We start from the raw sequence: 26,982 nt of genomic DNA, 5'->3' as shown, positions 1-26,982 counted from the left end.
AGGATCCTGGTGTGACCCAAAAGCACGTTGACCCGTAGGGTCACTTATTGGAAGTGAGCGGGCATTTCAGCCATTTTAGGATTTGTTTGGAGTGTGCACCGCACGGCACCAGTTCCTTGTTGGTAGTGGAGCACTGTTTTTGTGTGGAGAATTCCAACAGCACTATCATTGGACTTGTTTGGACATTTGCTGCCTTATTATATGTGATCATTTTTCACAGCAATTGTTTTTTTCACTGCATATATTTATATATATATATATTTCTTTGATTGTTTCACCACACATATTTATTGTTTTTGCATTTTTTATTGTCACTGTGTGTATTGTGTATACACTATATATATTGTGATATAGCACTTGTCACTTTATGATTATCCCATTTTTGGGATCCACCTTGTTGACACAATTTGGTGTGTATCATCCCAATTTGGGATTGGGTTGTGTTTTTTTTGTTTTTTCACTGTTTACAGGGTCTGATTTTGTGACCCTTTTGATATATTCACTTAGTTGCACTTTAATTTTTTGCACTTTATTTTAGATCCCTTAGGATCTTTTTACAGTTTATTATTATTATTGTATTATTTTGCATTGTTTATTTATTTATTTTTAGCTCTGCGCCATATGTCCACCTGGATCTTCTAGACAATCCGAGTAGATGTTGCCTTCTCCTCTTTCCCACCTTCAGCCTATTGGAACGAGTCACAGTTCCTAGGAGATTGCAGGACCATTCACAGGGCACGGAGAGACTTGCTGCAAGGAGTCACAGACAGGTTCCAAGAGTTCGCAAGGCTGCAGACACAAAGACTGGCAAAGAACTGGCTCAGATGAGGAATGTGCTGAATTCCTGAACAGGTAATTGCTCTTTTTATTAAAAGTCAGCAGCTACAGTATTTTATTTTTTTTTTGGGGGGGGGGGCAAGAACCTCTTTAAGTTAAAACATAAGTTAAAAGTCTACTAAATTACAATAATAATGATAATTGTAACTATCCAGGTGTTCCTTTACAATTTGAAAGTTTTCATTTTTTTATCTTTAATTTGGACATGTCACTAGTCCTTAATATAAGTACTTACTGATGCATCAAATGTGATGAAGAATGATGGAGACAGCAATAAAAATACAAAGAGAAAATCTCCTGCGGGGATCACATAGTGGGTGACGGTACTGGCAGCCAAAACTGAGACCACACATAAAACATAACACCATACGGTAAATTAAATCAGCCTTTCCAATTACTTTCCTGAAAGATCTCATTTTAGGCAATGTGTTAAAACTGATCTCGGCTTTAACAGGAGCTGGTTAAATTCCAGTACATTATCTGCTGTGACATTATTCTGTGGCCTAAGGTGAAAACAGATGCAAGGATAAAACACTGTAAAGGGTTTTTAAGGAAGGAAAATGAAAGACATGCAGACATCCTTATGGTAATGTCTTACTCTAAATGAATGTGAACAAGAGACAGTCATAGGAAACCCAAAGGTCACTACTTAGTACATGTTTTTAAATGTTTAATATTGTGAGCTTAGTTATTCAAGGATTGTGATTTTAGAGAAGGATTCACTTCCTTTAGATAATTTTTGATTTGATGTGACTTTCTATAACAGATGATGAAAAGATACATTTTTAAAGCAGTTGTTATTATTCATCATATAGTAGCCCATAGCAAACAGTACATTTTGATGATTTCCCTAGATACTCTAAACTGATGAATGCTGAGATCTGACTGAATACAAATATGTACTGCACTTTACAAACCATAAATTATCTTAATACTGTAAAGTTGATCTATCATCATCTCATCGTTGCTTCCCTGCTCTTTTAAAGCTTTGGGATGCCAAGGCAGCTGATCATTTGAATGCCTGTAGGATCTCAGAGCAGCAGAATTTTCAATATTTTGGGGGAAACTAACACTGGGAGAAAACAGATGCACTTGGTAACTTTTAACTTTTTTGGAAGTTTTACATTTTTCCTAGCCTTCGAAGACTGAAAACACCCAACCATCTTAGTAAAGAGAACATATCAGAAATGTCTTATGAGGAAACTAATTAAATGTTTTTAACTGTCTAGTATCAATTCTTAGCCAATTTGTATGTCCCACCACACAGCAGCTTACTCTTTGCACAAAAATATTACAGGTCTTCATAAAACCTCTCACATTCAGGCAAGGTAGCTGTAGTATAATTAGACCTGGAAATAAATACATTTTAAAAATTTGAGAAAGGGGCACAATAATATGATTGGTACACTCCACATGCACTATAGTATATCCCAATGAACTGTAAGGTGTTAAAACATTTTTCTTGTAAACTTTATAAGCTCAAATGCAGAAAGAAAGCCTGTTTGTTCAACTTTAAACACTGTTTTAAAATGATGAGAAGTTATTATTGCCTGATTTTTTTCCAGACTGATAACCATCTGTTTATGTTAATGTGATAATTACAGCATTGTAAAATAACACTATGCTAGCTGCATACCTGGAATGTATCTGCGCTATTCACATTAAACAGCTGATGACTCCCTGATCCCAGCATAATGGGACCAGAATTGGACCCTTCACCATAGACATAAAGGGACACTGTGGCATCAGTTCCTGCGTTGGGGGGATTACCAGTGACAACAGTGATTTTCCATTCTCCATCTGCAATGAGAATAAGAGCTGTGATAGAACTATTAGCAGAAAATATATTATATGATAATAAATTAAAATAAGGTATAGCCTGATTATTCACACAGTATGCATTTTATACTGTGCAGTACCCATATGCCAGGGTTGCTCAATCTTTTGAAGACCAAGGACCACTTAAGTGGTTTGGCAACAGGTCATGGGTGAAAATGAAATTAAGTGGTTCCATTTTTTAAATTTTTTATTTTGAATAGCATAATGAATATTTTCCTCCTGCAGCTGCTGAATGCTGGTGGGAGGGAGAAGCAGGCTTTCAGCAGTTGTAGGAAGAGGATCGGTTCCTGTATATGCTGCCCCCATCAGCCCTCCTGTCCAAGTATAAAACAGAATGTGACAGGAAGGTCGCACTGGTCCCCTGGGGCATTGGGCGGGGTTGCCTTTGTGGCCCCTGATGTTACACAATTGGTTGGAGGGGTGTGGCAAGAAAAACTGCAAAAGTAAACAAGCCTTTACTGTCTGAGCCCCCTATAAGGTTGCTTTCACACTGATACACTGCAATTTACCAGCAATACGGGTGCAACACACTGCAACTGCAACTTTCCTGTGGGTTAGTTGCATTTTGCCATAGACTTCTATTATATCTTGCTGGTGTTGTGCACTTTCTGTAAATGTACCAAAATTCCTCCATTCAGTTTGAGGTTGAGGGCCACATCAGAAGGTTCTGAGGGCCACATGTGACCCGCGGGCCACAGGTTGAGCACCCCTGCCATATGCACAGTATTGAAACTCTGTTCTCAGGGCTAAGATATGTTGCATTGAACGTCCACCAGCTGTGTTATAAGACTAACTCTGTCCTTAGCATCAGTGGGCCTATGATGAACACTATATTCATGGTCATTGCATCAATAGTAGAATTGCCAAGAATGTTTTGTGGTTGATATGATCATAATAAAGTCAGTGTTACCTGATGACCATTTTGTTTACCAAGTGCTTAAGATGGAGCAGCAGCCATATGGGTTGAAATAAAGATGTGTGCATGATTTTCCCCAATATATTTGTCATTTTATTGAGCTACTTTTGAGATTCCCACACTGACAATTTTACTTCCTAGTTCAGCTTTGTAGATTACCTTGTCACTTGCCTGCTTAATGATGGTGAAAGGTCATAATTACACTGCTAAGTCCCTTTCTCTTATGTAAGTTGATAAAGGAAACATCCTTTGTATAACATTGAAACATGTTATATATAAAAAAAAAGCACTGGTGTAAAAAAAAAACTACAGAAAGCAGCTCTTGTTGCAATAGTCACCTTATCTACAGCATTGTCCACCATCAATCCACTTATAAAGAGTTAATGATGGTGAGAATTATTCAACTCACTTCCTGTGTGCTGAGGCTCACATGGACCCAACTCTTCAGGCTGCATCACAATGGCTCCTAGTACAATACTGCAGAAGTTGGCGTTGTAAAGCCAGTGATGCTTTATGCACTAATGAAGACCACTCATCACTTCCAAGAAAAAGACCTCAGGATGTCATGTGACCAGCCAGGAGACTCCGTAAAAAAGTATGTATGAAAGGAATTTTAAAAACGTGGGGTGTGGAAATGTTTAGTTTTTTTAATGATTTGCTTTAAAGTATAAGTAAACCTTAACAATAAACTTTTCGTTATTGAACGCTTGTGGTCTGCTAAGTATACCATTGAGTGTGTTTTGTTATATCTGTTCAATAAGTGCAAAAATACCTGTTGACTTTCCAGAAAACTGATAACTTCCTGTGCACTCTGCCTATGCACAAGAAGGGGTTATGGAAACGAGGAGGGGGAGATGAAGAGAAGTCTATATTATTTCTAATCTATCAAAAATTAAGTAGACAGGGCTGACACCACATGCTTAATAATTTGCAGCTGTGTTCTGATGTCAAAGAGTTATAAACACACTATACAGTATTTCTGGTGCATCAACAGTTATTTTTTATACTTGCTTTGAGTTTAAAAGGATAAAAAAGCAAAAATGTGCAGGCATTCTAGAAATGTACTAAATGTTTTTTTTTTTCATTTTGCCTTGAAATATGCTTTAAGCTTGGATCCCTAAATCTTTGTTACTGAAACCAGCACAGCACTGCGATGAAATAAAGCCTTTCTTGGCTCACAGTGCACAACTGTCCATTTCATCTGTACGAGCAACAAAGTTGCCATCAGCTTTTGAGGTTCCGATATATTTAGTGTATTTCAAATGGAATTTTAGATAAGCCTCCACACTACATGGGTGTTTATTTGAAAAAAAATTGGACTGTGAATACCCACCTTTAGCATGACTGCTGCTGTAGAGAAGACTATGCTATTATAATCTAAAAAGTATACAATAATTCAGGCAGGTTTTCTGGCCGTATTTTAGATTTTTTTGCTGAGAAAAAACAGTCACATTGAATACACTGCAAGGATTTTAGCAAACATCTGTGCAGATTCTTGTCTGGTTCTGTTCTCTAAATAACATGACAGGCTACTGAACTAACTTTCACAAAAAGATTGTTAAATGGCCTTCTATGATCACTCAATCAGTGAAAGTGAAAAAACAAAGGCCTGCATCTTGGCATCCTTCTAGATGTGCAGAACCCTTGACATACAGCTCACATCTCTTTTGATGAATTTATTATTAATGCTTTTGAGGTCACTTTATTTACTAAATTATGCTAATTTGATCAATTAGGCCAAAAATGTGGTAACATAGCAATAGACCATTCATTCTTTAGATGTTATAGGCACAGTTTGTTATTCCCAAGGGCAAAACTGTCCATTGACCTGTGTAGGAACATATTGGTCCTGGAGCACATTTACATGTCCCTCTGACAGTCTTACACACATATATCTGTTCCAATAACCATACACACAGTTCCCTTCCCCAATAATACATATACTGTATATATAATCCCCCCCCCCCCCACACACACACCCTCCATAGAAACTCTCCCCCAACAACAACCATGTATACAGTTTTCTACCCCCACAGAAGTCATACATATACATTTTACTCTTCATTCCACTAAAATTATTGGTTGTAATGAGTTTGTGATGTAGTGTTTGATTATTACCACTATTCCTTACAACAACTGGGCATAATGGTAATCGCTTATTGCAAATTTTCCCCATTGTGACCTTTTCCTCACATCTCACTATCTTTTATAAGGCATAGTGGTCATCAAGCCTTTTACTACCCACAATGGCAGTGGTGGTGGTACAGTACCTGGGTACTTCAGAGGAAACCTAGCATATGTGTTCTTTGTGTCCACTTCCCAGCAATGCCTTTGATAATAGTGAATATGCTCTAATTATTGCCCTGTGCTCAGTTCTGGAAAAAACAGCGAGACAGTCACAAACAAACCTTTCTGGACTTATATGTATGTAAACACAAAACTATTATGTTCTAAGATGTCTCGAATATAAGGCCCCTTTCACATGGGATGGACTCTGTTCTGATCAGCAGTGGATCTGTCTGCTGATCCCCTGCTGATCAGAGCAGAGTGGGTGTATGACAGAGCCCACTTTGCTCAATGAGTGGCTGGGTGTAAACAGACAACTAGATGGAGAGGAATGGATCCCCATCCCTTTTTTTTCCAGTGGACTGGATCAGATTGGAGATAGGTGGGTGTAAATGAACACAAGACCGTTTACAACTGCCTGCCCATGGGAGTGAATGGAGGGCCCAATCAGGTCTGCCTAAAAAACTGCCAGGCGGACCAGATTGGACCTTTCATGTGAAATAGGTCTTATAACTGATAAAGTCCCAAAACAATAGAAAATATACCATTTTTACTCCACCGCCTCTCTGGCATGTGTTTGGTCGCTGGAACAGGTACTTCTTAGCAAGCCACATTTGTAAGTGAACAGTTGTATGTGGGCAACAGTTGTGGACATCTCTACAAGCTTTGCATGCATGAAGTGCTCAGATTGGTATTCGTCCTCATCATTGCAATGTCAAACCTTCATATCCTTTAGGGGATTATAATTGATGAGCCTGTCTTATTAAAAACAACTCAGTCCAATCTTGATGGTTGTTAAGAGAAAGGCAGAGTAATTGCATTAAGCCACTGTGAGCACCTTCTGGTGGCAAATATGCAAATATGTAGATTTAATATAATAACAAACATATGGAAGAGCAATTTTGCTAAAATGGCATATAAAAAGTTAATTTAAAGTAAGCATTGCAATAATGACAAAATTATTACATAATAATATAAATAATATGTATCCACTGAAAATAAATTATATTTTGTCCTTAAAGAGATTTTCTTTTTTTTTTATATTTGAAGTGGAAATCTTAATGAGCTAGCTGCAGTTGCCAGTAAAGATAAGAATTTGAATCAATATAATTAGTGGATCATTACACCCGCAATAAACTTTGTAAATTCAAAAAGACATAAATGTAAAGCATTTGTACTACTGTAAAATACAGAAAAAAAAATTCAGAAAAAAGATACATGAAGTTGATAGGATGTTACACATTACAGGTTGCAATAGGTGTACCTGATCAGTTATTAAATAACCTTACCATCATATTCTGTAGGTGGCTTTACCTTGGAGAGAATTTCCATTTCTAAAAAAACAAAATGCAATATAATTATTTTTTTCCTTTGGAAAATGGACACTACAAGGTGATCTAATTTTTTGCCACAATGATTTTGGAAATTAAGAAATATGCTGGCATTTAGGTGTCATGGAACACCCAAAATACTTTAATGTGACATGAAACTCTGGCTTAAAAAAGCAATTCTATTTAAGTATATATTCTTAACTCAAAAAAGTAACTTCACTCTTTTCTGAATTTCCATATTCCTTTTTTTGCTGCTGTTATTTGACTTCCTGTGGGTGGCCACGTTTGCTCTCCATGGTCCCATGATATGTAGGAGTGTAGTCAACCGCTCTTGCTTGCTCCCAAGATGAATTTTGTAGTGTGCATAGAGCAGAGCACAGACTAATGTGCACCACTTATTTCAACAAACAGAAGTGAGTGGGGAAAGGAGAGGTTCAGGAGCTTAAAGCATGTTACAAGGAGGTAGAGAAACACAGTAAGAAATGATTTTATGGAAAATAGTACAGAGCGATTAAGTATGAATGCATATGGATTTTTTTTTGGGAGAATAAAGATATCATTCAGTGTCACTTGAAATCACCCCCAAAACAATCCCACAATCATTGGTGGTCATTGTCATTTTAACACCCCCCCCATACCAATCACTGGAGCCAGTGGCAAGATAAACCCCCCGAACACTGGTAGTCAGTGACATTTTAAACCACCCCACCCCTCCCCATTATTGATGGTCATTGTCACTAAAACTCCAAAAACAATCTCACAATATTTGTGGTAAGTGGTCCTTTAAAACCCCTCCCCCACATTGGATTACAGCCTTCTTTGCTGCAGCCTGGAGAATTTAATGAATAAATTAATTCATTAAAGCCTCATCCTTCCCCTTCTTCCATTATGGAAGGAAGGAGTGGGCTTTCCAGTGTAAACAGCACTTCTCTTTACTTTATTAATTGCTGTGATTGACCAACACAGTAATCACTTTTTGCCTTTGTTCTTCACTGTCTGATGACAGCACGATCAGCTGAAGTTTAAGCACTTGGGCTCAGGGGTGGACTGACAACTCATGGGCCCCCGGGCAATAGGAAATCATGGGGCCCCTGTGTCCTCGCCCACACTCAAACCACACCCAGAAAAGCCTATGAAAGGTACCAGGGGCATCTCATGGGGCCCCCTACTGACCCTGAGCCCCCGGGCAGTGGCTAAATGGTCAGTCCGCCCCTGCTTGGGCCCACACATTAAGGTAAAAAGGCCATTTTTAAGCAGCATGTCAGAATAACTACTCTCCCTATGAGCTGTTTTACTACAACTATAACTGCTGGTAGATTTGTAATTGACATGAACCTGTGACCAGGATATGGATGTTCAAGCCCTTAATGACCCATGTAGTTGCAGACACTTTTGTTATTAGCAGCTGAGCTCATTCTGCTCCCTCCTCCCAGCAGTGATTCAGCAGCATTTCACCCCGCTAATGTCTATTGTAAATACACAGCAGAAGCATTTGGAAGGGAAGCTGCTGAGAAAACAAATTGCACAAGTTTGGTGCTTCTGCTGTGAAATGTGAGGATGTATGACTCCACAGTAGGGATGAACTGACAGTTCACTCCGAATCTAGGTTTGGACTGCCCCTTTGGCCCCCTGTTTGTTGGGAGTCATTCTATAAATGACTTTTATACATGCATTTTTAATTTTTCTTTTCCTTTAAACATTTTAGTGCTGCTGATATGAGTGTACATCACAGAGATGTGCCCCTGCACATGCAGGATTAGGACCCCCTCAGACAAGTAACAACGTATTTAAAGGAATTGGACATTTTTATGTTCTACTTTAAAAATAAAAAAAAAACTGCTCCTGCCCAAATGGATTTAATTTTTTTTTGCAATGGTACATGTCCCCCAAGCCTCCCCACTTGCTACTTTTTTGACACCCCCTTGCCTCTTAGCCAAGAAATGGGCATTTTTAATGTGGCTATTGATTTCAATGACTTTTAAGCCTGCAGAACCCCTGCTGAACAGAACCAAGGGGAGCTCAGCTCATCACTACTCCACAGTAACTGCATCTACAGGAGTCAGCAAGAGCTCCTTTACTGCTTGTTAGGAATCAGGCCTGGACTGGGACAAAAATTAGACTGAACAGCCAATTTCCAGGGGGCGGGCATTCATGGGAGCAGTTGGTGATTGAATATTGACGGAGTCGGTCCTCCACACTGTACTATAAAGGGGACCGCACTGGGCACTGTATTGATTACAGTGCCCCTTTACAGCGCAGTGCCCCTAGAAATCTAATCACAGTGCCCCCTATATATTCAAAGAGATGGTCCAATCCAACAAAGAGATATCCCCATCCAGCAAAGAGACATAAGAGACATCCCCATCCAGCAAAGAGTCATCCCCATTTAGCAAAGAGACATCCCCATTTAGCAAAGAGACATCCCCATCCAGCAAAGAGACATTCCAATCCACAAAGAGACGGGATGTCTCTTTGCTGGGCAGGAATGTCTCTTTGCTGAATGGGGATGTTCCTTTTTGGACTGGGCTGCCTCTTTGCTGGATTGGGATGTCTCTTTGCTGGACCAAACTGAGCAAAGAGATGGTCCAGTCCAGCAAGGAGACAGCCCACCCAGCAAAGAGACAGCCCGTCCAGAAAAGAGACAGCTCAACCAGCAAAGAGACAGCCCATCCAGCAAAGAGACAGCCCATCCAGCAAAGAGACAGCCTGTCGAGCAAAAAGACAGCCCTTCCAGCAAACAGACAGACCATCCAGCAAAGAGACATCCCTGTCCAGCAAGGAGACAGCCCATCCAGCAAAGAGACAGCTCAACCAGCAAATAGACAGCCCATCCAGCAAGAGACAGACCATCCAGCAGAGAGACAGCCAGTCCAGCAAAGAGAGCCCATTCAGCAAAGAGACAAACCATCCAGCAAAGAGACAGCCCATCCAGCAAAGAGACAGCCGGTCCAGCAAAGAGACAGCCCATTCAGCAAAGAGACAACCCATCCAGCAAAAAAACAGCTCATCCAGCAAAGAGACAGCCCATCCAGCAAAGAGACAGCCCATCCAGCAAAGACATAGCCCGTCCAGCAAATAGACAGCCCATCCAGCAAAGATACAGCCCATCCAGCAAAGAGACAGCCCAATCCACCGCTGCTACAGACCTGTTACAGTGTGCCCACCAGTGAAGGAGAGAGGCCGCCGTTGTCCTTACAGTGTGGCTGTGTGCAGCGGCCGGCCGAGGAGGTGTCTGTGTATCCTCAGCTGCTGCTTCCTGCTCTTCACTGGAGCCATCACTGTCTCTCCTCCTGTCGGCCCTGCTTTAGGCATAGCTGCACAGTGGGAGGTGAGCAGCGGCCACGGTCTGTGTTAGCCCAGTCCAAGCCACAGCCGCCGCTTACCTCCTGTGCATCCTGGTCATCAACAGACAGCTCTTCTAAAATGCCAATGTGCCCTATGGCCTGTTAGGAATATATAAATAGTTCAATGTTTATAGCCTGAGCTTACGTTCCCTTTATGGGGAAAGTGTATTGGTTTTGTATATGTTTGATTTTTTAATTGTTTATCGTCAGGGAGATTTAGTCAGGAAAATAAGTAGTATTGCATATGAATATTTTATGCATTTTCACAGGTAACAATCAGTGAATCTTCTTATTTTTTTCACGTTTTCCTAGTTTTCTATTTTTTCTATTTTTCTATATTTTCTACTATCTATTCTACAAAAAACAAAACCCTGATGTTAACAAAACTCAATCTGAAACGTATATAACACACAATTATGAACCAGAGCAGTGTTCATATTTTAAATGTTTAGTTATGAAACAAACTACAAAGTACAAATTAAATAAAATCAAACACCACACTATAGTTTAAATAAACTGCAATATAAGTTTATTTAGTCACCTTACATTTTTCGTGGGACAGTATTACCAGCACTAGAGATGAGGGAAGGTGTGTGGGTTTGATTTGTGGGAAATATGAAAATGTATAAATTAAATTTGAACCCTACTAAAGTGTATGGGGAGCAAATCTTAAAAATAATTTCTGACCATTTTCAAAATGACTAGGCAAGGGATTGTGAAACAAAGGGCTTGGGTAGCTGGACACTGCCATGAGGGACACATACCAATGATAAAATTTAATGTGACTTTGACGTAGACAGGAAAAACACCAATCCTTTATATTAAGTGCTTAGGAAATGCTGTTGGTGGTGTTACAGAATAGTATGATTCTAATGGACAGCATCAGTGACACCATATTCTGACACCATATATTTTGCATGTGTAATAGATTTTTTCTTTGCTTATTGTTCGCCTAATGCAGCAGTGCCCCAGTCTGATTCCTTACTACTAGTTGTTTTAGGAAATTTTGGATGTGGCATCTAATTTCTTTATTTAACAGTAATAGGTCTTAATTAAACAATGGAAATTATGTCCACAACTGATCTAAAACCTATAGGGAAGTGCATTCTCATACCCAACACAGTGGATATGTGGTTAGCACTGCTATCTAGCATACTAGGGTCATTGGTTCAAATCTCAACCACAGCACTACCTGCCTGCGTGTTCTCCTTGTGTCTGTGTGGGGTTCCTCTGGTTTTCCCCCACACTCCAAAGTCATACTGGTAGATTGATGGGCTTCTGTCTAAATTGGCCCTGGTATGAATATGAGTTAGGGACCTTAGATTGTAAGATCCTTGAGGGCAGAGTGTGATGTGAATTAACAACATATACATAAAGTGCTGCATAAATTGATGGTGTTATATAAGTACCTGTAATAAATAATTAAATAAATAAATAATAACCAGTGGCATAACTAGAACATTTAGGGCCCTGGTGCAAGAAACCATAAAGGGACCCCCAACTGGGTCCCTTCCCACTGATACCAGAGCCCCCTTAGGGGTCTTTGGTGAGATAACAGGGGTCTAAACAGACCTCTGATGTTTTCAGCTTTGAGACAGAGAAAGGAAACACAGCCCTCAACCTCAGCTGCACAGAATGAACAGAGAGGAATAGCTTTGTACAGAGGCTTCCTGTTCATTCACAAACTGAAGCATAGTAAACACAGTTTAAATGTGCTCATGCCAATCTCCACCCTCTCTTCTGGCAGCTTCCTAAGAGCTATTATCAAAGCCTATGCTGATAGGGGTGCAACTCGTTTACACATATCACACATGGTCAACACAATGATGGTCAGGAATTGCTGAAGTTAGCCATTTTCCAACATATGTGAATGATCTGCAAGCTGTGTACATTGCCCCAAGCCTTGCGCACTATTCCATAAGACTTGTTAAGTGTTAAGTTTTGGCTGCAAGATTCACATTTCTGACCTATTACCATTTTTCAGTGTATGTTTTTGGAGCACAAGGAAGTTCTTTGTTTTTTGTCTGGTGATCTACAATACTTTCTCTTACATTACAAATTGAATTACATTTATTCTACTCTTAATGTGTCTATTATATCTCAACTTTAATTACAGTAACTAGATCACGCTTTCATTTAGGGATACATTACCTTGCACCATAAGCTCAACTTCCGAATGCAGAACGCCCTGGGACATAAATGGAAGCCACCTACCAGGCACAAAAATAGAGATGAATTATGTTTACTGATGCTGAGAATGTGGACAGTATGACATTCATAATTATGTGACTCTTAAAGTATAGGTTCACATTTATATTAAGAACCCTACATGTTTTTTTCACCCCCTTTCTATTGAAGTATGCCCACACAGACCTTACATGCAGCATGGACCTGCTCCTTGCCTTGCAGTGTTTAAATTATTTTTTCCACTGAGAGGCTGTACTGAAGTGTGCAGGTATGACTGCAGGTTCTTTACAGATGAATGGAAGAGGCAAAACTTGAGGCTGGAACACACGGGCCGAATATTGGCCAGTGTCAGCAGGTGCAACAGAAACCGGCCAGCAATCTAACGACTGGTTTCTGTTGAATGGGCAGAGATGACCAGTGTGTTCTGAAAGTTCCTCTGTCAGCACACAATAGCTCAGCGGGGGATATAACATCACTTAGTTAGTATGGCAGCCTCTCAGTTTTTTAATCGTTCAATCAGCACGCTGGGTTGAACGATAGAAACTTCTTGAGTGTACCTACCATTAGATAAGACGGATAGGGGAGCCCTATATGGGCTTTTAAATAGGAAAGTTAACAATAAATATTTTATTCTAAAATATTGGGGTTGATTTACTATGGAAAATAGAATGTTCATTTTGAAAGGGAGGTTGCCCATTGCAAGGGAGTTTTTCCCCAGAGCTTTGTGAATGAGGTGAAGCTCTGCTGAGCACATCCAATCACGTAGAAGCAAAAATGCTGTTTTTTTAATTGCCCTTTCACTTAACTGGAAATTCTTTGCAAAGTGAAATTGTGCCACAATCACTAAGCTGTAGGGAAGGTTCCCTTGCAAAGTGCTACTTCCCCAGAAAAATAAATGTACAGTTTGCATTCAGTAAATCAATCGCAATATTTCCTATTAAAATATTTAAAGTTCACTTTGCATTTAAACCTTTAAATTATATTTGCATTTCATAAATGCACACATTTTACTTTATTGGACAAAAAAGGTTTCCTGGCCACTATGATGTTAAAGAGCATCTTCAGTCTTTACATTTTTTTCACATAGGTACTGTATATGTACATACATAACCTAGTTTACAGAAATGTATTTTTAAAAAACCTTGACCCTACGTGAGCAAGGGGAATCTGGTAAGTTGTTACATTTGTTTGGATGTCTTTGCCATTCATTAATTACAAACTGAAAACTAAATGAACAAATAATATCCACATTCACCACTACCTTAAAGAAAAGTAAAAATAATCCCAAGGTCTATTTCACCTTGTTTAATTCAGGTCTGGATCTCTATTAGATAACCCCATCTGTGGTAAGAAAGAGCAAAACTCAACAATGTATTCAGTCTGTGGTTTCCAATTTTGTATGTGAAGGGGTGAACCTTTACAAAGAGCCATGACTTTGTTAAAATATAAGTATAACACAGTTTATATGGTTACAGTTAGAAAAATGGCTGACAAAGTGTTGGAGTAATTTGATATAAAAAAAAAGTATTAAGTTTGGTGTATTTGGGGTGGGGGATGGGTTTGACTTGGCACTACCCTGGATTAGACTTGAAGAAAATGAGTGGAGCTGAGGTTGCAGATTAAATAGAGGGGCACATATACTTAGGTCACCTGCATCTGGCCCATAACTGAATAGCTTTATTACATGCCCCTGCTATACAGAGGCTGGCATGGTATAATTGTTTGTGAAATTTACAATTTAAGTGAATTAGTTATGATGTTCACTAGTATTAGCTATTAAAGCTGTGGCCAATAATTCTTTAAAAGGATCTCTGTGGTGTTTTTTTTTTCAATAATTTATTTATGGTTGATATTTATTCTGGTATTTTAATTTATCTGATGTTCTGTGTACTAATGCCGCCTTAATGCAGTAGTAACCGGAACAGGGCTCAAAAAATTAACCATTATCTGCCAGTGATGTTATTACTGACCAAAGGACTACATAGATGAAATTCTGCAACCTTGGTGCTAATTTGCAGTTTTACCCTTCTAACAGTACCAGTGGAAAATCCATAGCCTATAGGCTGCGCAATGGTCTCAAGTCTAAAACCAATTAATGGAAACATAGTGTTATGGGACAAATAAGGTTAAATGTGATGGAAGTGAAATAGGGAATACATAAGATAGCGTAACTAAAAAGTAAATATACAATTGTAATAAAAAAAGGGAATGCTTAGTACAGTATGTATCATTTCACTACATATTGTTTATTTATATTCCTTATATATTGCTCATCTGTTTCCTGTTCTTATAATCACACACTAATCCTTCTCCATTAGAGTATGAAACTCATCTTTTTTCATTAGCCTCTTATTCACTATTTGCCAATGTAAATAAGTAATTATATTCCACTAATGCTCCTCCCCAGTTTTTGGTCCCTTGTCCTTGCCTGTTGGTCGGAATAGTCATGCAGTCATGCCCTTCCCAGGTACTCAACCAGCAGCTCCCAGGAACTCACATCTCCTTCCCTTCTGTTCGGTGCCCTTTGCTTTATTTAAAAAGCTACAAGTAGCACTGGCATCCTAATGCCTCCACTAATCTGAGCACAGTTGTTCTCACTGCTAAATTAGTTCTATAATAAAGGAACACTATATTGCCAAAAGTACTGGGATGCCTGCCTTTACAAGCACATGAACTTTAATGGCATCCCTTAGTCCATAGGGTTCAATATTGAGTTGGCCCACCCTTTGCATAACAGTTTCAACTCTTCTAGGAGGACTGTCCACAAGGATAGGAGTGTGTCTATGGGAATGTTTGACCATTCTTCCAGAAGCACATTTGTGAGGTCAGGCACTGATGATGGACAAAAAGGCCTAGTTTACAGTTTCTGCTCTAATTCATCCCAAAGGTGTTCTATCAGGTTTAGGTAAGGACTCTGTACAGGCCAGTCAGGTTCCACCACCCCAAACTCACTCATTCATGTTCTTATAGACATTGCTTTGTGCTTTGGTGCGCAGTCATTGTGGAACAGGAAGTTGCCATCCCCAAACTGTTCCCACAAAGTTGGAAGCATGAAATTGTCTAAAATGTCTTGGTATGCTGACGCCTTAAGCATTCCCTTCTCTGAAACTAAGGGGCCAAGCCCAACCCCTGAAAAACAACCCCACACGATTATCCCCTCATCACCTAACTTTACACTTAGCACACTGCAGTCAGGCAAGTACTGTTCTCCTGGCAACTGCCAAACCCAGACATGTTCATCGGATTTCCAGACAGAGAAGTGTGATTCGTCACTCCAGAGAACTCGTCTCCACTGCTCTATAGTCCAGTGGCAGCATGCTTTACACCACTGCATCCTACGCTTTGCATTGCACTTGGTGATGTAAAGCTTGGATGCAGCTGCTCGGCCATGGAAACCCATTCCATGAAGCTCCTTATACACTGTTGTTGTGCTAATGTGCAGGCCACACAAAGTTTGGGGTCCGTAGCTATTGACCCAGCAGACCATTGGTGACTTCTGCGCACTGTGCGCTTCAGCATGTGCTGACCCCGCTCTGTCATTTTACGTGGCCTACCACTTCTTGGCTGAGTTGCTGTTGTTCTCAGTTGTTTCCACTTTGTTATAATACCAGTAACAGTTAACCGTGGAATATTTAGTAGCAAGGATATTTCATGGCTGGCCTTGTTGCACAGGTGGCAACCTATGATGTTACCAAGCTTGAATTCACTGGGCTCATGAGAGCAACCCATTCTTTCACAAATGTTTTTAGAAGCAGTCTGCATGCCTAGGTGCTTGATTTTATACACCTGTGACCATGGAGGTGATTGGATCGCCTGAATTCAATGATTTTGAGGGGTGTCCCAATACTTTTGGCAATATATTGTAAATTCAATCCAGTCCTTTATTGCCACCATTACTACTTACTACTGCCCATGTCTCATTTCCTTTTTAATAAATACTTTTTCATTGTTGTCTAACACAGACTTGTTTGGCAATTGGTTTCAATGGGCCCACCTAAGCCCTGATAATGATTTCACAATATGCCTTTATTTTCTATACAATGACACAACTAAGATCATTTTATCTTTCTATTTTTGTTTTTTTGTATACAAGGACACAAAATGTTGATACATATACCAGAGTTAAAATAATGTTTGCATTGCTATTTAAACACAGAGATTTTTTAATTCTCATATGGACACCATTAATTATTTATTTCATTGGTCTTATGTCTATTATTTTATTTATGCAGTGATTTGTACTAGTTGAAAACACTTTTTATGTTATAATGCAATATGGTTTTTGCATTTAAACTATTCTAGTGTTCCATTTTCTAAGTTTATGTATTTGTAGAACTACCCTCATAGGGGCCACTGGTGACAGCTGGTCCTTCCCTAATTGTATAAAGGCTGTCTACCACCACAGGCACCAGTCCATGCACACTGGCTCCAATAACTCAGTCTAGAGGATGTCTTTTTGATATATTGCTTAAAGAGGGGTTAGAGCATGGAATACTCCTACGACCAATCAGCAAAGGCAATAAGACGACAATCTGTTCCCTAGTCTCTCTCTCTCTCTCTCTCTCTCGGTAATTGGGGATATTGAACAGTGTGAGGCCTCACAGCTGTAGACCATAAGGCCATTTTCTTTGCCATCTGGATACCTTGTGCCACTGCACAACTATTGATATTGATTTCCAGGAACGCTGCACAGTAACCAAAGGGACACTTTCCTCTATGCTTACACTTTGGGATTCTGCTGAAGACAGCAAAATGGCGAGTGTTTTGAAACCATATGGGAGTTGTCTCAGTATAAGCTACCTCTGGCACTTATATCCAAAAAGCACACAGTCACCAGGAATCAAATTGGAGTATTTACTCACAAATTCCCAGGACAACTGCCACCTTCTAGCTTCCTCCGGACATGGTCCAGTGAAGTAGACAAACCTTCTCCAGACCAAATACCATGTGGTGAAGTCCTACAGCCAGCTCAATCCAGGCCCTGACACTGGTGAGGCCTAAAGAACAGCTACACAGTCCATGAGCTGCCTCACGGCAGCAGTCCTTCAGGCTTTGGAACAATCTCTCCATGGCTTCAGACTATTCATCACCTCCCAGCCCCTCCTCTGCAGGGATTGGCTGGAGCATGATAAATATTCAGGCTGGTCATTTATTTGAACCTTCCATGCCAGAACAAACAATCACTGCTCCCCTGACTACAGAAGGAGCCAAAAACACAATTTACCTCGCATCCTATGCTAGAAGGGTGCTACATATTATTTAATAGCAATTGATCTTATGACCATGTTTGTGTGTGTATGCTATATGTATATATATCCTTTATAAATGTATACTGTAAACCTGATGAAGGGGAAGTGTGTTGGCCCCCCGAAACGTGTTAGTGACCATATGAAGGCATTTTGGACTCCACTATTTGATTTGGCACTTCTTTTGTGTTATTATGTTTTAACTCAACATAACTGAGTCTTTATGGGATTACACAAAGAGACAGAAGCTATTGAGAGAGGCTAAATCCGTGGAGTAACTGTGGTTAATTTTTGTAAATGTTTTGAATTGAGTTCCTTAAAAAAATTGTGTACCACTGTATCTAGTGAATAGGTGCTGTTTTAAAGGCAAAACATGGACAAACTAAGCATTGCTTTGATTTTGTTTTTTTTTTCTGTTTATGCACTTTTTAAGTTAATTGATAAATTAAAACTATTTATTGTTTTTTTTTGTTGTTTGTTTGTTTTTTAAAGCCACCTCAGTATATGGTAAAGAAACTAACTTATTTAATAACTACTTATTTAACACACCAGGCAATGACTATTACATTCTTTATACATTTTGTACAGATACATCAGTGCTGATTTGCATCTTTAGACTTATGCAGTATTAGGTATGACATTGTGAATCTCAGTTGGAATGGAAATGGAAATTTTTAGTTTAACTCTGAACTTTAGAAATAAATGCACCGAAAGAATTAATGCCCATGTGACAAACGGTACAATCATAGAAAAAGAAAGTACAGATATTACCCAGAAACCCCAGTGTGACACACAGGTTGTGAATTAGTGGTGGGCTCAGATTCCATAAAACTGACATCAAACATATAAGTATCATCGAGGAAATACAGATATACAGCTTTTAAAATTGCGTGGAGAAGAATTGTGATGGCATGAATAATGTTACCTTTCACAATTGAAGATATATTCTGAGACATTGCCCTGTTCCCTGATGATTACTTTATCACAATACCAGTACTGTGACTTGCGACTGGCCTCACAGCCTAGGCTCACTCTCTGTAGCTTCCCAAGTGACACAGCTTCAATTTCAAACACATCAACCTAAAGGATGAGAGCAGAGTCAAATGTAAGGAATCATAATACATCTACTGCTCATTTACCTGTGCCAGCTCTTCCTGTCTGCATTATAGTGCTATGTCTTTCTACAGTATGAGAAAATTGATTTTCCTATGTGTGCTCAGGAGAAAGGAAACATCAAGAGTCACATCTTCTCTTTTAAACTGTAGCTTTATTGTATGGGCGGAATATTATATTATTTGGAAATGGATCGATTTGTTCACTCTCCAGACACATACTGCACAGGATTTGAATAATATTGACACTGTAGACAGGTTGTCTGCCTTATTACACATCAAACACAGACTCTCTGCCTTATTAGGTGAGGGTTTTTTTTATTTACCCTACAAGAATGACACTCATAATCAAACCTTCATAGATCTCTTTTCTTTGAAAATCTGAGGATTGACTGAAACATGTGTCTAACAATCATTGTATGGGGATGCATGGTGACATGTCTTACATAGCTACACACAGCTGCAATTTCTATTAGGCACAGTAGGTATGTGTCTTCAGATGGCAAGGCAAAATAGACCTCTTTTCCCTTTATAGAGATCAGTCACATAAATGTTAGCATCTCATTTACACACCGTAATCTTATACTTAGCCAGAACCAAGACCAGTAAAACAATAAAAAATGTAAATTTTGAGGATCAAAGGTTATGTAGCAGTACCGCCATAGGAGCCTGTAGTATTAAAGGTCCCTTAGGTCTGTTCCTGTAGTTGCCCCGCAGCCAGACACAGTCATAGTGACTCCTTTTGCTCAAGGAACAGTCTAGGGCTATGCTTTTCTGATGCTTTATTGTAGAACTTGAACTTGGATGGGAGTGGGGTAACTGTGGGATCTACTGTACTGTAGAAGATATATTCTGGGACCTACTGTAGTAGCAATTTGAGGACACTAAACTTTCTTCTTTAGAGCTATAAATGGTGGACTGAGATTTATAGTAGCAATGTGAGGATGTTAATCTTTCTCTTAGAGATCTGAGTCCTTTCACTAGGAATTAAATAGACTGAGCTCTTCAGCACAGCATACACAAAGTCCCCTTTGAACACAACTGACTCTATAGAACCAGAGAGGTGGCGACAGCACACAGTCTCTAGGATCTCTCACACCAGTCTGTACTCACTAATGTCCTTGGATGATTGATTGCCCCTTCCAATATCTTCCAGACAGTTTCTCCCAGTGATACCAGACTAGATCTTTAGATGAAAAGCCCCTCAGTCAGCTTCAGCAACTTACAGCAAAGTAGGCCTTGCCAGCTAGCCCCCAAACTTCCAATGAATGGAGGACACCTGGCACTCTTGCCTGGGGGGCAAACAGCTTCCCCAGGCTGTGGCCTCTTCCTCAGGGAAAAGACACTTCTGTTCCAGGTGTGCAGTATCTCACAAGGATTGGATGAGAGAGTATAAATATTCATGCTGCCTATTTGCTTTGCTCCGCACCTATGTACCAGAATGACCCATAAAGTTCTGGAGTGCAGGAGGAGCAGTCAAACCTGCAGCCTGTGAAACACAGAACAGACTTAATTGATCACATGCTTCTACACTGATTACAGTGCACCAGAACTAAATTTACCTAACCTAGCACCTATCTAGGAGGGTGCTACGTTACAGAAACACAGGCTCCACTGATATAAAGCTTATTCTGTGGCTACTTGCTAAATGACTTTTAGGACTCTCAGAAGTCTGAGGCCATTTAAGTACTATTAAACAATGCACTGCAGGCAGTCACTAAACATACCCGAGCTATGCTTTTATCCTATCCATTCAATAGGGAAAGGACAAGGCAGGGACAGCTACTAGGACACAGTGTGTATATGGACTATAGGCATAGAATCCCATGCTGTGCCATGCTGGATGATCTTGCTGCCACTGCCACTGCTGACCACGGGAGGAGAGGCAGAGCTACAAATGAGTGTGCACTCAGGATGGCTGCTGAAAGTTACACAGATAAGAACACTGGAGGGAGGGGGGTTGGGCATGCAAAGATGAGGGCTATGGGAGTGTACAGGTCTGAGCTGAGAGGTTGAGGAGAATAGGTTGTGGGCGGGTTGCAGGGATAAGCAGTGGAAGAAGCGTGATTAGATAAGGTTTGTGTGGGGGTGCAGAGGTGTATTCCTTACATAGTGCATCCCTGAACCCCGCATTCTGTGTGTAGTGCACTACTGACAACCTGAACCCTGCATTCTGTACATAACACACTCCTGAACTCTGCATTCTGTGTGTAGTGCACTCCTGGACCCTGTACTCTGTGTGTAGCTCACTCTTGAACCCTGCGTTCTGTGTGTAATGCACTCCTGAACCCTGAACTCTGTGTGTACTGCAGTCCTGAACCCTGAACTCTGTGTGTACTGCAGTCCCAAACCCTGAACTCTGTGCGTAGTGCACTCCTGAATCCTGCACTCTGTGCATAGTGCACTCCTGGACCCTGTACTCTAATCACGCTCCTGAACCTTGTATACTCTATATAGCACACTCTTGAACCTTGCATTCTCAGCATAAAGCACTCCTGTACCCTGCACCCTGTGTGCATATCGAACCCTGTACTTGTGTGTTATGCATACCTGGGTTTATTTAACAGTGCCCCTTAAAGACCCTCCCACTGTTAGTGAAGTTTGGCCACACCTAATCTATGACACTGTGTGCACAAAGCACCACACTGTTACTCTTCTCTGTGGTGGGAGCGGAGGGATATTGCTAATTTTAACCATTCAACCAACAGTGTTTGTATTCTAATCTACAATACAATGACAGCAGCTAATGTCTGATTAGTTGCTATGGGAAAGAAAACATTAGTCAAAATTTCTTCATCCACATTAGTCATCATATAGTGACTAGATCTCTGCTAAAAAAAAATCAAACATGCTACTATGAGCAATGCTTAGTAGAAATTAGCAATATCTCACAATATCTAAAACTTGCGTTACCTCTCCTTGCTGGAATGGAAGCAACAGATCTGATTTGACCAATCGTCTTTTTCCTGAGTCACCCCTTGTACCGTAGACGCAGATGTATACTGCAGCATCTGTTCCTGCTTGATCTAAGTGTCCAGTGAAGACAATGACCTCATATTTCACAACTGTTAACCAAGAAAATACATTGATTACTAAGCAACCATAGGTCTTTTAGAATAAATGCAGTCATGTAAAAACAACAAACCGCACTTATTTTTTTAAATCCAGCATTAAATAGCTGTAGGCCTATACAGTGTGTTTCATTAATATGTGCTAGGACCAAAGAACAACACTTTAACTGAATTGAATGTGTGAAGGAAAATGATGCATTTTAAAATAATGACAACATTAATCAGCATATTTATTTTTCATTCATACTTAATTTTGCATTTAAAGAACAAAGTAATCGTGGAGGTAATTTAAAGAACTCTGCGTACATAGAACCCATTTTGCTATGGTCCTCTATTTTATTACTATTGGATGCCGACTTTTCCATATTTTTGAAAGCACAAGACAAGAAGAGGTTGACATGGATTTCAAGTGCATAGAGCATGTACCGTAGAAGTGATTTACTAAAGAATTTAAGTTATCACATGGTCCACTGAATTTGTGTTCATTTTAAACACCCTATAATTTGCAGAGTAATTTAGAAAAAGAAATTTCATTTACAGAAAATTAGATGTTTGAGGCAAGAGCAGACTCTTGGTGACTGTATGCATTCTTTAATGGCAAGCACATCGTACAGTATGTTCAGTCTAAATCTGAGTTTTATTTCAAGGTTTGCCTTAAAATTATTTTTAATATTAGCTTCACATTTTACATGTCATCCATTCCATATTTTACTCTTGTTCAAAATACATACGTTTTTAGATTAGCAAAAGGAGGCACCGCTCTGAAGCCAGACCGAGAAAGAAGGAATCACCCCACCGGCAGAGGAATGAAGAGAGTAGTATCCTAGATTCATTCCAGTAGCTTCAGTGAAGTGAGGGGGAGTGGACTCCACTCGGAACCATCCCCAGGAGTCAAGCGTTCTGAGTGTGTATGGAGTGGCCTCAGCACTGAGCTAGCCACGCCCTCTGACACCCTCCCTCCCTATGATGCCACATCCTCTGACACGCCCCAGGGGGGAAATGCAAGGACATGGCTAGCGCGGTGCTGAGGCCACTCCACACACACTCAACATACTTGACTCCTGGAGATGACTTCAAGCTGCATCCCCTCACTTCACTGTTGAGATAAGGGGGTAGATGATTTACTAACGGCAAGTATGCTTTTGAAGGGAAGTTTCACTTTGAAAAGAATACTCAATCATGTACAAGGAAAATAAAACAGCTTTTAGCTTGCACATGAATTGATTAAGTCACCAGAGCGTTGTGACGATCATGGCGTCAGACCCCAGCCCTTCCCACCAAACTCGTGACCGAGGGACTAGCCAATCTAAAACCACGCTGTCACGTGCGTAACAATGCCACGCCCCGCTTCACCCTGCACCCAGCTCACTGGACCACAATTGATGTACCGGCAGCCTTAGAGCGATTGTTACAGCATCAGGTTAATTACGCAATTAACCCTTCACACTGACACCACCTCCTTTTTGTACAGAGAAAGAGGAAACTCGGCAATATTAGCAATAACACTATGATGGTTGGATAATCATCTGTATACCACGGTTACTGCAGGCAGGTTATACAGAGGGTTAAACACACACAGTAGCACTCTTCAGCGGCAGGAATTCGTAATTTGCATTAAAGAGCTTTAGAAACAATTCAACACTTTCAGAAAGTAAGATTTATTACTAAAAGGTCAAAAGGGTGCAATAAAAATATTTACAGAAAAAGATGTAGCCAATATATATATAAATATACAGAGAACAATAGCATAGCAAAGAGATAACAGAGAGAAGTTAGAGGGCTTCTAACTGCTTGCCGTCAGTCTTGGGTTAAGCAGATCAGGTTTCAGAGCAAAGGATTTATCTCCCACTGTCAGTTTCGATGTTAAAACAGGAGATTCTTCAACTCTCACACACAGCTCAACTCAGCCTAACTTAGCTTTTCTAGTAACTCCACAGGGTGTCTCCCTGGAGCAGTAAACCAATCTCCTCATTTGGGGAGGGAGGTGTAGGTGGAGACCGAAGTTATGACCAAAAACTCTCCTAGCTTCTATTAGGATTCATAACTTATTCTCGGGGCATTTAGCAGCCTTGTGTCAGGGCAGGAGCTGTGGAATGGACAGGCAGGCCTAGTGGCAGGGTAATGCACTGACTGACGGCAACCACCACCCACAGACCGGAGTTCCTCAGGGCGCGGAGTTTAAGTCCCAGGCTGCCCTTCACCAGGGCCCCTGATGGTGGGGATGGACTTAACGCAGCCAGGAACCAGGTCGCGGCCCCCGAAACACCCCAGCTGCGGTAATGGCCGCCGCCAATGGCGTGTAGCTGGTAGGAATGACAAAGCGTAGTCAAGCAGGCCGGGTCGACAACAACGGGACAAAACGGTACAGAACAGTGGACAAGAATCACAGGTCACGTGCCGGGTTCAGCAACGGAAGGTCAGATCAGAGGAAAACACAGAGAATGGTCTAGTCACAAGCCGAGTCAGATTCCAGGAAAGTCACGAGAGTAAGAACGGAGCTGTAGCAACACAAACACACAAGACACAAGTGAAAAGGGCATGTGCGGGCCACAGGCTTATATGTAATCAGCCACACCCCTCTGGAGGATGGACCTCAGAGGCCTGAAGGCATAAAAGACTCCCACCATGCCCTGCAGAAACCCAAGATGGATGCCAGCACATGAAGCAGCACAACCTCTGGGAAAAGGTAGGACCTTGACACCTTGCCACTAGTAGATTAATACGCAGCCGCATCTGCGGAATGGTTAGATATGAAATATGACATATTTACTTGAATGGTTCAGGAGAAACAATTTTCTGCTCTCCTATATATGTCAGATAAGGGGTGTAATATATCAGGAAACTGGTCTTGACGTAAGCTATTCCGACTATGGGTTCCATGTTTATGTAAGTCTTTCATAATCCAAGATATGTAATCATAGGGGAAAATGGATGTTGAATGTGGTGTCTAGTTTATGACTTATCTGGAATGTCTTTGAACTCAGTGAAGGACTCGGTTTACGCTTTTACGATCCGTTTCCAAGCAAGAGTTTCTTAGACAGGGGGGCACCTAGCTAGTGAGGTTTTATAGTCAGGACGCCCTCCCACTGAGTGTAGTGCCTGTGATCTCTGCAAACACACACCGACCACATGTCACTCAACAAAGAGGGAGGGGCGATGAGGAAAGAGGGAGAGAGAGATAATTATACAAGATGGACGATCCTTTGCCAAAACAGAGGTTCACATCCATCTCTGTGTGCATGATTGCTACAAGCGTTACCACATTCTATTGCAAAGTGCAACATTCCCTGCAAAGTGAACAGTATATTTGCCTTCAGTAAATTAACCCTAAAACATCAGCCCTAAAAACAGGCATTATTTTTTATTGGGCTAGTCAGCTACTAAATTGGATTTGAGAAGGAGCACAGCCATTATATAAAACTGAAAACCAGGAAGTAGAGCCTGCATACCTAATGTACAAATATGGCTGCCCCCATGTGCACATAAAATTATATATTTTACATAGAAGCAAGTTTTTTAAAACATTTACACTTATTGATAAAATTATTCACATCAAATTGATTTATTCTATATTTAAATCTTTAAAAACACATATTATATATATATATATATATATATATATATATATATACATACACAGTATATATATAAACATACTGTATATATGCACTATATTGCCGAAAGTATTGGTCTGCCTTTACACGCATATGAACTTTAATGGCATCCCAGTCTTAGTCTTTAGGATTCAATATTGAGTTGGCCCACCTTTTGCAGCTATAACAGCTTCAACTCTTCTAGGAAGGCTGTCCACAAGGTTTAGGAGTGTGTCTACGGGAATGTTTGACCATCCTTCCAGAAGTACATTTGTGAGGTCAGGCACTGATGTCAGACAAGAAGGCCTGGCTCGCAGTCTCCACTCTAATTTATCGCAAAGGTGTTTTATCGGTTTGAGGTCAGGACTCTGTGCAGGCCAGTCAGGTTCCTCCACCCCAAACTCGCTCATCCATGTCTTTGTGGACCTTTCTTTGTGCACTGGTGTGCAGTCATGTTGGAACAGGAAGGGGCCATTCCCAAATTGTTCCCACAAAGTTGGGACCATGAAATTGTCCCAAATGTCTTGGCATGCTGACGCCTTAAGAGTTCCCTACACTGGAACTAAAGGGCCAAGCCCAACTCCTGAAAAACAACCCTACACCATATTCTCCTCTCCACCAAACTTTACACTTGGCACAATACAGTCAGGAAAGTACCATTTTCCTGGCAACTTCCAAACCCAGAAACATCCATGGGATTGCCAGACAGAGAAGCATGATTGGTCACTCTAGAGAACATGTCCCCACTGCTCTAGAGTCCAGTGGCAGCATGCTTTACACCACTGCATCTGATGCTTTGCGTTGCACTTGGTAAGACTTGGATGCAGCTGCTCAGCCATTCCATGAAACTCTCTACGCACTGTTGTTGTGCTAATCTGAAGGCCACTTGAAGTTTGGAGGAATTTAGCTATTGACTCTGCAGACATTTGGCAACTTCTGCGCACTGTGCACTTCAGCATGCACTGACCCTGCTCTGCCATTTTACATGGCATACCACTTCATGGATGAGTTCCCAATTGCTTCCAATTTGTTATAATACCACTAACAGTTGACCGTGGAATTTTTAGTAGCAAGGAAGTTTCATGGATTGACTTATTGCACAGGTGGCAACCTATCACGGTACCACGCTTGAATTCACTGAGCTCCTGAGAGCAACTCATTCTTTCACAAATGTTTGTAGAAGCAGTCTGCATGCCTAGGTGCTTGATTTTATACACCTG

The 26,982-nt window shown here is 40.5% G+C and overlaps 1 protein-coding gene across 1 annotated transcript in view; it reads right to left on the bottom strand.

Annotated features, from left to right (window-relative positions):
* The window catches only part of LOC149461351 (lipoxygenase homology domain-containing protein 1-like), a 392,516-nt gene that overhangs the window by 218,948 nt on the left and 146,586 nt on the right, over window positions 1–26,982 (bottom strand). Inside the window, exons 20-24 of the mRNA XM_089678445.1 lie at window positions 22,012–22,163; window positions 18,912–19,066; window positions 12,705–12,763; window positions 7,168–7,212; window positions 2,474–2,637 (exon numbers count right to left, since the gene is read on the bottom strand). Of these exons, the coding sequence (XP_089534571.1) occupies window positions 2,474–2,637; window positions 7,168–7,212; window positions 12,705–12,763; window positions 18,912–19,066; window positions 22,012–22,163 (575 nt within the window). The remainder of the gene's footprint in view (window positions 1–2,473; window positions 2,638–7,167; window positions 7,213–12,704; window positions 12,764–18,911; window positions 19,067–22,011; window positions 22,164–26,982) is intronic.

This window comes from Staurois parvus, unplaced genomic scaffold (assembly GCF_062004578.1).
Source record: "Staurois parvus isolate SC_StPar_1 unplaced genomic scaffold, SC_StPar_1.0 ptg000205l, whole genome shotgun sequence".
NCBI lineage: Eukaryota > Metazoa > Chordata > Amphibia > Anura > Ranidae > Staurois > Staurois parvus.
Note: the sequence above shows the minus strand (reverse complement) of the source record. Positions and strands in the feature narration are given on the sequence as shown.